This window comes from Sorex araneus, chromosome 4, assembly GCF_027595985.1.
Source record: "Sorex araneus isolate mSorAra2 chromosome 4, mSorAra2.pri, whole genome shotgun sequence".
NCBI lineage: Eukaryota > Metazoa > Chordata > Mammalia > Eulipotyphla > Soricidae > Sorex > Sorex araneus.
The window spans coordinates 143,489,755-143,503,393 of NC_073305.1; the positions used below are offsets into that span (position 1 = coordinate 143,489,755).

The 13,639-nt window shown below is 45.3% G+C and overlaps 1 protein-coding gene across 2 annotated transcripts in view; it reads left to right on the forward strand.

Moving 5' to 3' along the window:
- Positions 1 to 12,449: 12,449 nt before the first annotated feature.
- Positions 12,450 to 13,639, forward strand: part of DCBLD1 (discoidin, CUB and LCCL domain containing 1) — a 71,759-nt gene continuing 70,569 nt past the window's right edge. For both annotated transcript variants that reach the window (XM_055135524.1, XM_055135525.1), the window contains exon 1: positions 12,450 to 12,659. In XM_055135524.1, coding sequence (XP_054991499.1) covers positions 12,548 to 12,659 — 112 coding nt within the window. In that variant the 5' untranslated portion in view covers positions 12,450 to 12,547. The remainder of the gene's footprint in view (positions 12,660 to 13,639) is intronic.

Genomic DNA, 13,639 nt, shown 5'->3' on the forward strand with positions numbered 1-13,639 from the left:
GGTAACTTGCCAGGCTCTGCCGTGTGGGCTCGAAACTCTCAGTAGCTTGCCGGGCTCTCTGAGAGGGGCGGAGGAATCGAACACGGGTCAGCCGTGTGAAAGTCAAACGCCCAACGGCTATGCTATCGCTCCAGCCCTATAGCTATAGTGGCCAAATTAAAACACAATCCTTTCTTTAAAAAATAAGTCTGTGCAAAACAAATTAAGAAACAATATCAAACAATGACCAATATGTGACCTGAGATCACAAAACCCAGATTACCAAGTGGTGAAGGGACAAGGAATAAAGGGTCAGACTAGAGGTAACAGAAGGACAGTGGAAGGGAACAGGGGCTCTTTGGTGGTGGGAGAATGCAATAACTTGTACATCAAAACCATAAGCTTTTTATTACAAACATTTTATTCATTTATTTCCTTCCTCATTTTATTTAAACACCATGTTACAAAGTTGTTGGTAATGATTTGTTACAGGCAATATTCCAACACCAATCCAACCACTACTGTCACCTTCCCTTCACCGTTGTCTCCATTTTCCCAATCACCTCTTAAGCCTGCCCCCATAGCAGGCCAACAATAATGTATTTTACATTGCTTGTTAGCCCTAAATGGCTATCAGAATGATTGAAAAATGTTTTCGTAGAAGAAAATGTGAAAGTTGTTGTATCTCACCATGGGGTCATTAAGTCCTTGTCTGAGGGTTTGCTAAGCCGTTGTTGCAAGTTAACTTTCTGTGCTAATGTTTTTGTTAGTCAAGATTGGTTGGTTGAAAACCATAAACTTTAACACTGTTGTAACCATGTCATCTAAACTGTTTTCTAAATCCCCCCCCCAATATAAGTAAATTAATAAAATGGGGGAATTATCTGTTAAGATGTGGTCAGTTAACACTCTGAAGCAATTTCTGGTCTATAAGAAAAGGTTAATGTTTTTAAAAATTGTTCACAGAAGCATGGAGGACCTTTAAAACTATCAAAAGGAACAGAATAGAAAGGAAACAGAAGAAAAACTTTGGGGCTCATATTTTGAGCATAGTTCCCAAAGCTGTCTTTGGCAAGTCTGAGAAGGGAGAAAAAGAGTGTCTTCGAACAGGAAGGGAGCACAGTGCAAGGAAGGGAAAAAAGCCTGGTGTCAACTGCCTAACACCTAGTAGGCACTTTGCTAAAGGTCTATTGGATCTTCTCTCAAGTCTTCTGTATTTCTCACAATCTACCGCTCAGTCTCTTAATTCTATGCTCGCTATTGAAATGAAAGTTTCACTAACAGAATTGTAGAAATAAAGACTTCAGAATTTAAGCCCCCAAAGAACTCTCTGTACACTTAGTAATCTCTGTGCTAAGAAAGATTAAGGAACAACTTTTGATTTTAAGATCTGTGGTGTAGTACGGCAAACACTCAACAGTGATCAGGAACCATGCAATGCTTGCAAAGCATGTGCTCTGGCCCTTTGAACGACTGCCCTGTTGTTTTTGGTTTTGTTTTAAGATTTTTTTATCTCTCATTTTTTTTTATGGGGAATAATCTATATCTGATCTTGAATCATGATTTTTTTTTTTTTGATGAGTGGACACCCACCAATGCTCTTGGTTATGTGCTCAGGGATCACTCTTGGCAGGGCTTGGGAACCACATAGGATGCTGGGAATCAAACCTAGGTCAGGAGCATGCAAGGTAAGCTCCTTACTCACTGTACTATCTCTCTGGCCCTAAAATTGTTATTTATTTATTTTTTTTAAATTAGTGAACTCTAATAGGACATTCCCGGGAGGGGGAGCAGCCCCAGTCTACTGGACCCAGGCAGCAAGCCAGCAGGGTTTTCCCTAGCCACCCAGAGATTATACAGGACACAAACATTAAGACTTAATAAAAATGAGAAACATCTCTTTGAAAAGGCAAGACCTATCCATTCTCAAACAAGCCAAAATTTAACCTTTTACTTACATAACTAAATGAGACGCTTTTCTTGGAATAGTTTTTATCTGAGGCATAATATTGCCATTTCCTTCTCATCACCAGGACTTTTTGTTTTAAAATAATTGTGTTTCCACACTAAAGATATTTATCATGCTAAGGAACCAGGGAGATAATGCAAGGGAGTTAAGTAATTTGCATTGCCTGCAAACTAGCTGACCCAGGTTCAAATTCCCAGCACATCTGGTCCCCCAGGCACTACCAGGAGTCCAGGAGTGACCCGTGAGCACAGGTCTAGGAGTAAACCTTCAGTATCACCAGGCATGATCCAGAAATCATGCCCTTCGCTACCAATAATGGTATTTTACAGACTAAGAACTGCAATGTTTGTATGAAATTTATAAATCCCCAAGTAGGTAGCACCAGGCTGAAGGATCCACAGGCAAGTTTGGCCTTCCTGCAGTCTTAGTTGTCAGTTATCAGGTCTCCTGATGGGTGGAGAGATAGTTCAGGGGTTAAGTTTCGATTGCTGGAAACATATGGTTTACCTGCACACAGTACACAGAGCTGGGTGTGGCCTATAAAAACAAACAAACAAACAATAAAAGGAGGAGAGAGAGAGAGAGAGAGAGAGAGAGAGAGAGAGAGAGAGAGAGAGAGAGAAACAGAAAGGCTTCATTATATCTTTTATAAAGATTTAAAGCTTATATATATATGAACTGGTGACTATAATGGTGTTTGTTCTCTTCAAACTATAAAGTCAAATCTCATAAAAGGAGAAAAAGAGAAGATAAAAATCTGTACTCAGGGCTGGATCAATAGTACAGCGGGTAGGGCATTTGCCTTGCACACGGCCTACCCGGGTTCGATTCCCAGCATCCCATATGGTCCCCTGAGCACTGCAAGGAATAATTCCTGAGTGCAGAGGCAGGAGTAACCCCTGTGCAATGCCAGGTGTGACCCAAAAAGAAAAAAAAAAATCCGTACTCCATCTTATCAGTCAGGCATATGTTAAAAGACAGTATCCAGGATTTTGAATGGTTGAGTTTTATATTTTGGGGGCGGGGGTCGGGTGGGATTTGGAGTCACACCTGGGGTGCCCAAAGGTTGTGCCTGGGTCAGCACTGAGGTGCTTAGTGGACCATATGGGATGCTGGGGATCAAATCCAGGCCTACCACAGGCAAGGCAAGTGCCCAACTCATGGTACTATTGCTCTGGCCCGAGGCTTTTGAATGGGAAGTTCCCATTTTTTTCAAGTTAATGATTTCCCTCCCTGTAGGCACTGCAAGTTATTGGTGCATATTTATTTGGCTGTTTGTTTGTTAGGGGCCACACCCAGTTTTGCTTGGGGCTTACTCCTGGCTCTGTGCTCAAGAGTCAGGGGTCACTCCTGGCTGGTGATCAGAATGGCATTCTACCCACTATACTATCTTTCCAGCCTAGTGCACTCTTTTTTGTGGATTCAGCACACCCATTTGCAATAGAAACCTACTCTTTGAACCCTCAGACCTCAGGTCTGAATATATGAGGATACCCTTTGAAGGCCAGAGGATGGCAGCTACTTCTCCTTGAAACCTTTTGGTCTTGTTTATGTTTAAAGTTTCCAATAATGTGTTTCAGAAATCCTAACATATTATAACTTCTTTTTCTTCAGTGACTCCTATTAGCATGAAGGAAGCATCTTGGATGTCCTAATCAGTAGTATCAATGGCCTCTGATCCAGCCAAGTGTCCTTCTTACAGAGATGACTAAACTCAAACCCAGAGAGGTGGAATAAATTGCTTCAAGTGACAGAGCTCATAAAGCAAGTAGACCCACTTTTTTTTTCTTTTTGGCTTTTTGGGTCACAACCAATGATGCTTATGGGTTACTCCTGGCTCTTCACCAGTAATTACTCCTGGCATTGCTTGGGAGACATTATGAGATGCCAGGGATGGAACCCCAGTTGGCCGGGTGCAAGGCAAACACCCTCCCCACTAGACTATCACTCTGACCCTAGACCCATTTCTTGACTCTGTTCAGAGCTTTCTCTATCCATAAGTCATAAAGGGGACCAGAGTAGGAATATGTTGGGACTATTAACTTTCTTAACCCTTCCTTTCAGCTTCCTGTGCTCCGACCACATTAGTTTTAATCTCTGTGGTCATGGCCTAAAGATGTAAACATCAATCTTGGCATCAAGTGTTCGGAGACTCTCCAACATCAACCCCTTTGATGTTTATTATTGTAACTCAGCTTCTGACTGTCCTCATCCTGTAGATGCCTGGGTCCCCATGCTCCCTCTCCTATTTTTCTTCCTAGGCATCTAGGCAGGGATGGAGGGGTCCATCTGAAGGAAGTGATGCAGAAGCAGTTATGGCAGATCTCTGTATTTGTCCACACAGTTCCCAGGTTCTTCAATATTTTCAGTAGTAAAAATATTGGGTGATAAATATTCTCAAAGTCATAGTTGGGAAATAGAATAGTTTAGGGGCTGGTGAGATAGTATAGTGGGTAAGGTGATTGCCTTGCACACAGAGAACCAAGGTTCCATCTGGGTACTCCATATGGTCCTGTGAGCACTGCCAACAGTGACCCCTGAGTACAGAGCCAGAAGTAAGCCCGGAACACTGCTGGGTGTGGCCCTCCTCCAAAAAGGAAAAAGAAATAAAATAGTAATGTTTGTTGAAAAGTAGAAGGGAAGGGAGAAAAAAATACTCTCCCCAGTCAGTCAGGGAGGAACTTAGTATAGAACTAAATTAAATATGGCATGTTTTTTTTTTATAGGAAAACTGGGTCTTCATGTTACTTGTCAAGTGACAAAAATATTACAGAGAATACAGAATAGTACATAGAAGACTGGCTGGTTTTAGTCTCTTGGGTTCTCTATTTGACTTATGTAGATAGCCCATCATCTCTTCATTTCCTGTGACCCTAAGGTCTGGGGCAGAATTAATTATCTTGGGAAATCTTAACTTCCCATTCTCAGAAGGTACCCAGCAATTTTCAGGAATGTTTAAAATGTGGAATGGAGACAGCTAAAATGGAGCTGCTTATACCAACTGGAAAGGAGAAACCGAGTCTTTTAGAAAGAAAGGGCTAGGCACTGGAACCTGTGATTTGAGATTGAGACGCAGCTCTTGATTTTGATTGCATATCTGGGGTCAGTAGCCCGAGTTTGTTTTGAGTGCAGTGGATACTATTTCTTTATGTTGGGGCTTCTGAATGCCTTGCTTAAATGATTACAGAAAGAATTTCCCGGAGCAAGAAGATGCTGGCTCAGCAGGTGGGAGAGTCTCAGATTCCTTCTCTCTATCCCCTCCTCCCCAAGGAAAGTGGTCTAGTCTTTGGGTAGGAACTGTGATGATTGCAAAGCCTAGAACTTTCTCCCAGCAGCCCCACACTGCCGTGTCCTCTATCTCAAGTTCACAAAAGTCCAGAGCATAGAAATGAGGTGGGAGCTTTTAAACCTGGTGCCTGAAACCCCACCATGCCTCTCTCTCTCTCTCTCTTAAACAGGTTAGGAAAAAAGAGGAACCAAGCAAAAACTATGCAGTTGCCCATTCCCGCCTCCACTATCCCAAACCAAAAATTAAATGTCAAATATATTTGAGAAATAAGAGGCTGAATAAACATCTCTTTCCTTTACAACATTTCCAGCCGTTAGTGTGCTCTGTAAATCCCTCAGTGGGAATAAACTGTTTCCTGGGAAACACAAGAACACTGTGTGTCTTAAAATTGTCTGAAGAGCCAATTCAGAGAGATAAAAACACCATACAAGTATATGACAGTTTTGCAAAACCCATATTTAAACTGGATGCACACAGACAGGCAGTACAGAGACTCCAAGAACTTGAAAACAGGGTAGTCCCTTGAAAGTTACACCATTAACCAATAAATAATGAATTGAAAACAGAATAAATGGCCAGGGAAGAAAGGCCAGATTGGGGAAAGCTGATTACCACATTAGCATATCTAAAGAGGCAAGGAAAAGTAGAGAAAGGCCAGTTTAGGGGGCAAATGTTGACAGTGTTTAGTTAAACTCACTTGTACAAGACCTGACATCAGCATCTCAGCTGTTTAGTCAGGGAAGAAATACCCACAGGGGAGTGACAGTCTCTTCCCATACAAAACCCTATTTTCATTCTAGTTCATTCAGTTTTAGAAAAATTTCTTCTGAATCAATTCAGAGACAATCTCTCACCCTTGATATTTGATTGTGTTCCCCACACTCTGCTTCTTAGAATATTTTTTACTTGGATTTTTTTGTTTGTTTGTTTGAGGGCTATGCATGGCAGTGCTCAGGAAATACTTCCAACTCCATGCTCAGAAGGATCACTCCTAATGGAGTTTGGAGAAGTGTGGAACTGAACTCAGAGCTCTAGCTTTTTGAGTCATAACTCTAGCCTATGTGTAATCCCATCAATGGCCAACATCCACTGAGACTATAAAACCAAGCTCCCTGGCAATAGTGACACAGTCTCTTGCCCCTATGCCTGGCTGTTTTCACCAGGGCCCCTTGAGGGATGAGATGCAGAACCTCGAAAGTTCAAGACCTCCAGAACCCACCTACAGCCATGTTCAAGGCCACTCTCCACACATCCAGACGAGCCTCACGCATGAAGGAACAGGCAGAGGAACCCAGGTGTGTAGGACCCAGGGCCAAGATCTCCAAGGCTGCTCGGATTGGGACTGGGCCTCTTCCACCCAGATCCCCCATTTTCCAGTAGCTAGGCAGTCACACCCAGGCACTTCCCCTGGCGCCGTGTAATCCCATCAATGGCCAATATCTAGAGACCATAAAATGAAGCTCCCAGAAGACATCTAATAGCTTAGTTCTCCCTCTTGGAGAACCTGACAAGCTACTGAGAGTCTATTACCCACTCGGGAAGCCTGACAAGCTCCCCATGGCGTATTCATATCCTAAATACAGTGACAGATATATACTTACCTCTCAGAGAGCCCAGCAAGCTACTGAGTATATCCCACCTGCATGGCAGACCCTAGCAAGCTACGCATGGCATATTCAATATGCCAAAAATAGTAACAATAGGTCTCATTCCCCTGACCCTGAAAGAGCCTCCAATTGTTGAGAAAGACGAGTAAGGAGAGTCTGCTAAAATCTCTGGGCTGAGTGTAATAGAGACATTACTGGTGCTCGCTCGAGTAAATTGACGAACAACAGGATGACAGTGATACAATGATACAGTGAACTCTAGCCTAGAAATTTAAAAAAAAATTGTTCTTGGACGACATGTAGCAGTGCTCAAGGGCTATTCCTGGGTCTGTGCTCTAGGTTCACTCTTTCTGACGCTTGGGGAACCATGTGGTACCAGGGATAAAACTCAAGCCTCCCATATGAAAATATATGCTCATTTCTTTGTGCTATTTTTCCAGCCCTAATATTTTTCACTTTAACAAGTGGGGTAGAAAAGACCCAGAACTTCTTTTTGCTGCCTTCATACATTGGAAATACCCAGAGTAGAGATGTAACTCAGATGTGGATGCTTCACAAGGGTGAGTCAGCCCTAGGTTCAACCCCTAGTGACTCCATAATGAAAAGAGACAACTCTCTCAAACAGTACAGCCACTCAATCAGCTTTCCTTTTCTTTCCTGTTCTCCTAACAACCTCTGATATATTCTAGCTTCCAAAGCTTTTTCTCATTTAAGAGTGTGCCTAACCATTAGTTACATTGGTTCTAACTATAAGTTATAGTTATGTTCTGAAATTGATATATTTTTACTGTTAATTTAGAGGCTAACATTGACACTGGTTCATATACTTGTGTCACTAAGTTAACCTTGGATCAGTATCTACAAGGTCAAGTATGTTGACAAAAATGAATTTTTTAGAACTATATATGAGAGAATCAGGTAAGAACCCTGTCCATAGTGAACTATAACATAGAAGGGTCCCTGTTGGAGCTTAGATAACATGGTGAAAGAATGACATTACTAACCAAAATGTTTGTAAAGCAGAGAGACCTACAGATGGGGATATCAAAGTGGGTGAATACAAAATTTTTTGAGCACATGCATTCAGCATTTAATCTCTTATCATTGCCTATTTCCTAAGATTCGATGTATTTGGGTGTTTCTACTTCTAACTGCACTTCTTATCTGCTTGTGGCTTTATCTTGACTTAGAGACCTTGTGAAAATTCAGAGGTCCTAATGGGTGGGAATAGGGATCTGTACTTCTAGCAAGCTCCCAAGTGTTGTAAATGCTATAGGTGTAGGGCCCCCACGATGAATACAAGTGGCACAGGCACCATCACTTATAGGCTGGAATGTAGCCAAACAGTTCTAATTGACTTCTCTCTTTGAAATCCACTTATTCCCCAGCATTAGTCAGTGTGGTCCTTCTAAACTGTGAGGTGGACATTCCTCTACTCTACCTGCTTCCTGTGGCTCTCAGTGTCCAGATCTGCTCCTGCCTTCTACTCCATCTTCAAGCAGTCTTAAGTTCACTGTTCCAGCCCTGATGAATTAGCTCAATTCCTTATAATCATGCTGTGATCTCAGTTTCTGTGCTTTCTCACAAGTTATCCTAATCTGATAAACATTTATTTTTCTTCTAATTACTATCTTCACCCCTCCCACACCTTTCCTGGCTTTTGAAATTGAATTATATAGATCCTTCCTCTGTGATTCAATAACACCCCGAAACTCTTCTATCATTATAATTATCAACCTGCATAAATAATTCTTGAATTTCTATTATTAGATTATGATTGGAGAAGTAGTTGTATTTTTTAACTATGTTTCCACACTGTTTCACATGTAAAGAATGCTTAAAATGTATTTATTGCAGTAAGCTGAAAAGGAGAGAACACCAGGGAATAGAAACCTATAAGGCTTTCAAATTTATGTTCCATATGGTCTTCATAGAGTCAAGACCAGGATCACTAAATGTTAAAGATAAAATTAATTAGGTTGTGAAAATGAACCTATAGTTGTATTACTATAATACAATAGTTTGCAGTTTTGTAAAAATTGCATCTTATCTAAGCAATTGAGAACATGTTTTATATATAAACTATGCAGCCATGACTTCCATTTTTATGGGAGTTAGCAAATATAAGCACAAACTATAGTAATAGATGCAGAACGCAGATGGACTAAATGATAGGAGGAGGAGAGAGTTGGATGAAGCTGCCATGTGAAGGAATCTTCCCTAAAGAGGGTCCACATGTCAAACTGTTATTTCATTTTAGTGTGTGGATGTAATAATTTATAACTTTTATTTTTTGTTTTGTTTTTGTTTGGGGGTCATATTCAGCAGTGTTCAGGGGCTCCTCCCTGCTCAGTGCTAGAGCAGTGGTCCAGAAGCCATGTAGTGTCAGGGCTCCAGAAGACAAAGCATGTGCTCAGTCCTTTAAGTCATCTCCCAGGCCCAATTTTGGAAAATTCTAGATGAATCTCAGAATTTTAAAGTATTTATACATATGCACTGTAAAACACAAAGTACAATCTTGCCTTCCCTCCCTCCCTCCTTCCTTCCTCCTTCCCTCCCTCCCTCCCTCTCTTCCTTCCTTCCTTCCTCTCTTCCTTCCTTCCTTCCTTCCTTCCTTCCTTCCTTCCTTCCTTCCTTCCTTCCTTCCTTCCTTCCTTCCTTCCTTCCTTCCTTCCTCCCTCTCTTCCTTCCTTCCTTCCTTCCTTCCTTCCTTCCTTCCTTCCTTCCTTCCTTCCTTCCTTCCTTCCTTCCTTCCATCTTTCCTTTAATCTTTTCTTCCCTTCTCTCCCTCTCTCCCTCCTTCCCTTTCTTCCTTGCTTTCTTCAACCTTCCTTTCCTGATTTTGAAGTCACACTTGGCAGTGCTCAGGGCTTACTCCTGGCTCTGAGCACAGGGATCACTCTTGGCAGTATTTAGGGACCATATGGAATGCCAGAGGTTGTACCTGGGTTAGCTGTGTGGCAAGACAAGTGCCCTACCCGCTGTACTTTCTCTCCAGCCCCACAAAGTGGAATATTTCCAAGAACGTACATATTTATGTGGGACTATTTGATTTAGAGGCCTACTTATTATATACAAGAATGTAAATGATCATCTGTTGTATTTTCATCTGCTTTTTTTAAACTAGAGACTTTCTCTTATTTTAAAAGGAACAAATGACATAATGAAAACAAAGCACCCAGCTGTCATTTTGTTTTTCTCATTGTTATCAGATCCTAATTCTCTCTCCTGCTCTGGCTCAGAATTCTAGTATGGAATAGATTACTTCACTCCTATCAAGGCATTACTGAGATTGAAAGGTGGCTGGAGCCCACCTGTCTCACCCTGTGAATTCCTCCCTGCCCACAATGCTCCCTTTGTCTGTTTTCATTCATAGCTCACAGAGCCACACCTGTTAGCCAGCAGCAGCTCCCAAACTCACCTTCTCAGAATGAAGAGAAAAAGAAAAAAAAAAAAAGCAGGGAAGTTGGAGTGAGAAAATACTTCTGATTATTGAAGTATTTTGTTCTGATTTGTGCACTCAATTCAATACTCCCATGGGAGTGAATTACTTTTAATACAACATAAATGTTTGTTTTTGTTCTTTTTTAAAAAAAAAAACTTCTATAACTTTTATGATTTTACCTCTTGGCAGTCAAGAGTTTTAGATATTCTTCTTCCCTACAAAACTGGGGCCCAGGAGCTTGAGCAAAAGCACAGCGGGTAGGCGTTTGCCTTGCATGCGGCTGACCCAAGTTCGATACCCAGCATCACATATGGTCCCCTGAGCACTGCCAGGAGTAATTTCTGAGTACAGAGCCAGGAGTAACCCCTGTGCATCGCCGGGTGTGACCCAAAAAGAAAAAAACAAAAACCAAAAAACTGGGACCCAGCTAGAATTGACTCCAGTCAGTGACTGACTCTGAAAGCAGACTTGAATTAGTGTCTTTTCTAAAGTCCAAGATCTTTTTTCTAGGTGCTGCCTAAAAAGCCAAGCTTCAGTGAGGATCTTATTTGAATTTTCAACAGCTATTTAAATTTAGTTTTAAAAGATACACTAAAAAAAAAAAAAGACTGCACATCTAAAAGGAGTCTCTGGTGTATTCAAGGAGTAAGTGATGAGCCAACACTGGATCTCAGAAGGATTGCTGCTTCCTCTCTGCACCTGCATATGCGATGGTAGCAGGTCTTAAACAGGAAAACAGCAGGGCCAATGCAAAGGTTATGGCAGTCTGCAAAGGAAGTGGTACAGGAAGAGAACTGACTGTAGACATAAGTCCTCCTAAGGAGGGCAAGAGAGAGTAGAGTGAGCAGGGTGCTTGCCTTGCACACCAGTGAGGGTTGAATTCTCAACACTACATAGGATCTGAGTAGCCAACCAGGAGTGATCCCTGAACTCCAGAGCCAGGAGTTAATTCCTTATTACCGTCTGTGTGGCCCCCAAACACAAACAAACAAAACAAGCAGAACGCAGAGTTCTAACGAGTATTTCATCTTCCTGGTTCATTTTCTCTGCTTTCAACCCTCCAACAATAGCCTTGTAATCCTCCACTCTTCCATCCTGCCCCCTCCCCCTAAGCTTTTCTCCATGTCCCCAAGCTTTTCTCCATGTCCCCAAGCTTTTCTCCATGTCCCCTTACCATCAGAGAGTGTCAATCCTGCTGTCAGGATCTTCAGTGACTGCTAAGTGCGTTGAGGATCAATGTAAACATCCTTTGTGAGGCCTCCCAGGCCCTCTACGTTCTCATCCCTGCTTTAATGCTCAGGCTTTCACCCACATCTACATCCGCTCTCCCACCCTGATCTCGGTGCTCCAGCTGCCCCAGCCCTTTGCACAGCTCAGCCCTTGCAGTGCGCCTATTCTCTTGTCCCCCTTCTTCTGCATTTTAGAGTTCCCCTCACTCTGCGAGGCTGTCACTTTTGAAGAGGCTTTCCTAAGCTGATTCCTCTGCCCCGCACTCTCTTCGCCACCTAATCCCATCTTCCCGAATGCAGCTCCCTAGCACGCTTCTTCCGGTCAGTGATCCCAGTCTGCAGCACAGATTTGTCTGAAGATCTCCATCGTCAGCAAACCGCAGTGAGCTTCAGCACCGGGTGTCTGGCAGGCACTGCTGGAACTTCATGAACGCTTTTGAATGAACGCATGAATGAGTGGACTTGAATGGGACCTTAATGTCACACCACCTCGTCCTATCTTCACAGTCCTTGGAGTGCCCCAGCGCTACGGTCTCTGACGTGCCCACCCGTGACAGGTGAACCATCTCTCCCGGGCACCCACCCGGTGCTGTGCTCGAGCTCTCCAGGGAAGATCCTAGAGAGATTCTGGACCTGGGGGTCACTCAGGGGAAAGGCCCAAGGCCAAGTGTCCCCAAAGGTCCGACGTTCAAGGGCACGGGGACAGGAGGCAGGGAAAGAAGAGCGAGCCGGGGGAGCCCGGTGCCTCGAGGGGACCCTCGGGGTCCGCCCGCAGCCCGGCGGCCCGCGGCGGCCCGGGAGCGCCACTTCCTCCTCTGGGGGCCGCGCGCGGGGCCGGGCGGGGCGGGGCGGGAGACGCCCCCGCCGGGCTGGGCCCGGGGCCGCCCCAATGGGATTCGGTGCCCGGCCGCGGCGCGCCCAGTCCCGTCGCCGCGCTCCGCCGCGTAGGTTGTGCCCGGGCCGGGCAGCGGCGGCGCGGAGCGGGCGGAGCGGGAGGCCGAGCCTGCCAAGCTGGCGCCGGGAGGGGCCATGGTGGCCCGCGCCCGCCGTGGAAACGCTCCGGACGGGGCTGCCCGGCGCGGCCTCCTGGCGCTGCTGCTCGCGGTCTCCGCCCCGCTGCAGCTGCGGGCACAGGAGCCGGGTGAGTGCGACGCGGGCGGCGGGCGGCGCGCCGGGCCTGGGGGGCGGCCGAACGCGGGCGGCGGGGGGGTGGGGGCGGGGGGCGGCGCCGAGCCCTGACCCGGGCTGCTCACCGCGGGTCGGGTCCGAAGTTCGTTCCCGCCTTCCCGACGCCCCCGAACTCCTTCGATCTCCCCCCAGCGGACCCGGGGAGCTGCTCGGCGCCGCCCCCACTTTCTCTACGAGCCGTCCCGCAGCCCACCTCGCTGGGCTACCTACACTGCCCGACGGCGCCGGCCCCCCGGGGCAGGTGACACGGCCCGGAGGTGTCGGGGGCGGCCGCGCTTCTCTCCTGCCTCCCTGGGACCTGCGGTGGCCCGGCCCGGCCCGCCGCTCTCCCCGGCTCCCGCCGCGGCTGGGCTGGAATCACGGCGTGCGCGGCGCTGGCGGAGCCGGGCGCTTCCCGCGAGGGTGTTGCTGGCGCCCCAGGTTGGAATCATTTTCCCGAGCGTCCGATCCGAGTGACCGACTGACTCCCCACCACGCTGGTCTTTTCTTGGCTTGGAGTTGGACTTGGTTAACCCACAACCAAGCTGACCTTCAACATCCTTGGACAATCTGTACTGATTCATGTTCTCTCTCTCTCTCTCTCTCTCTCTCTCTCTCTCTCTCTCTCTCTCTCTCTCTCTCTCTCTCTCTCTCTCTCTCTCTCTCCCTCCCTCCCTCCCTTCCCTTCCCTTTGGTCACTTAATGGTAGTGAATATTTTGACAGCTCTCTCTCCCATTCTATGTGCTCTAATCAGAAAGTATCAAAACTAAACTAAACCAAGTTTCTGTCGCTGAACCATGCACCCAGTTTCACATGAAGATATTGATGTCCATGGTGTTGGCTGCAATTCCTGCAGTTTAGACAAAATGCCTCCACAGTGTAACAGAGCATATATAGGCACAACATGAAGTAACAAAATGTACCTTTTCATCCAACAAGATTTAGATCCTGTG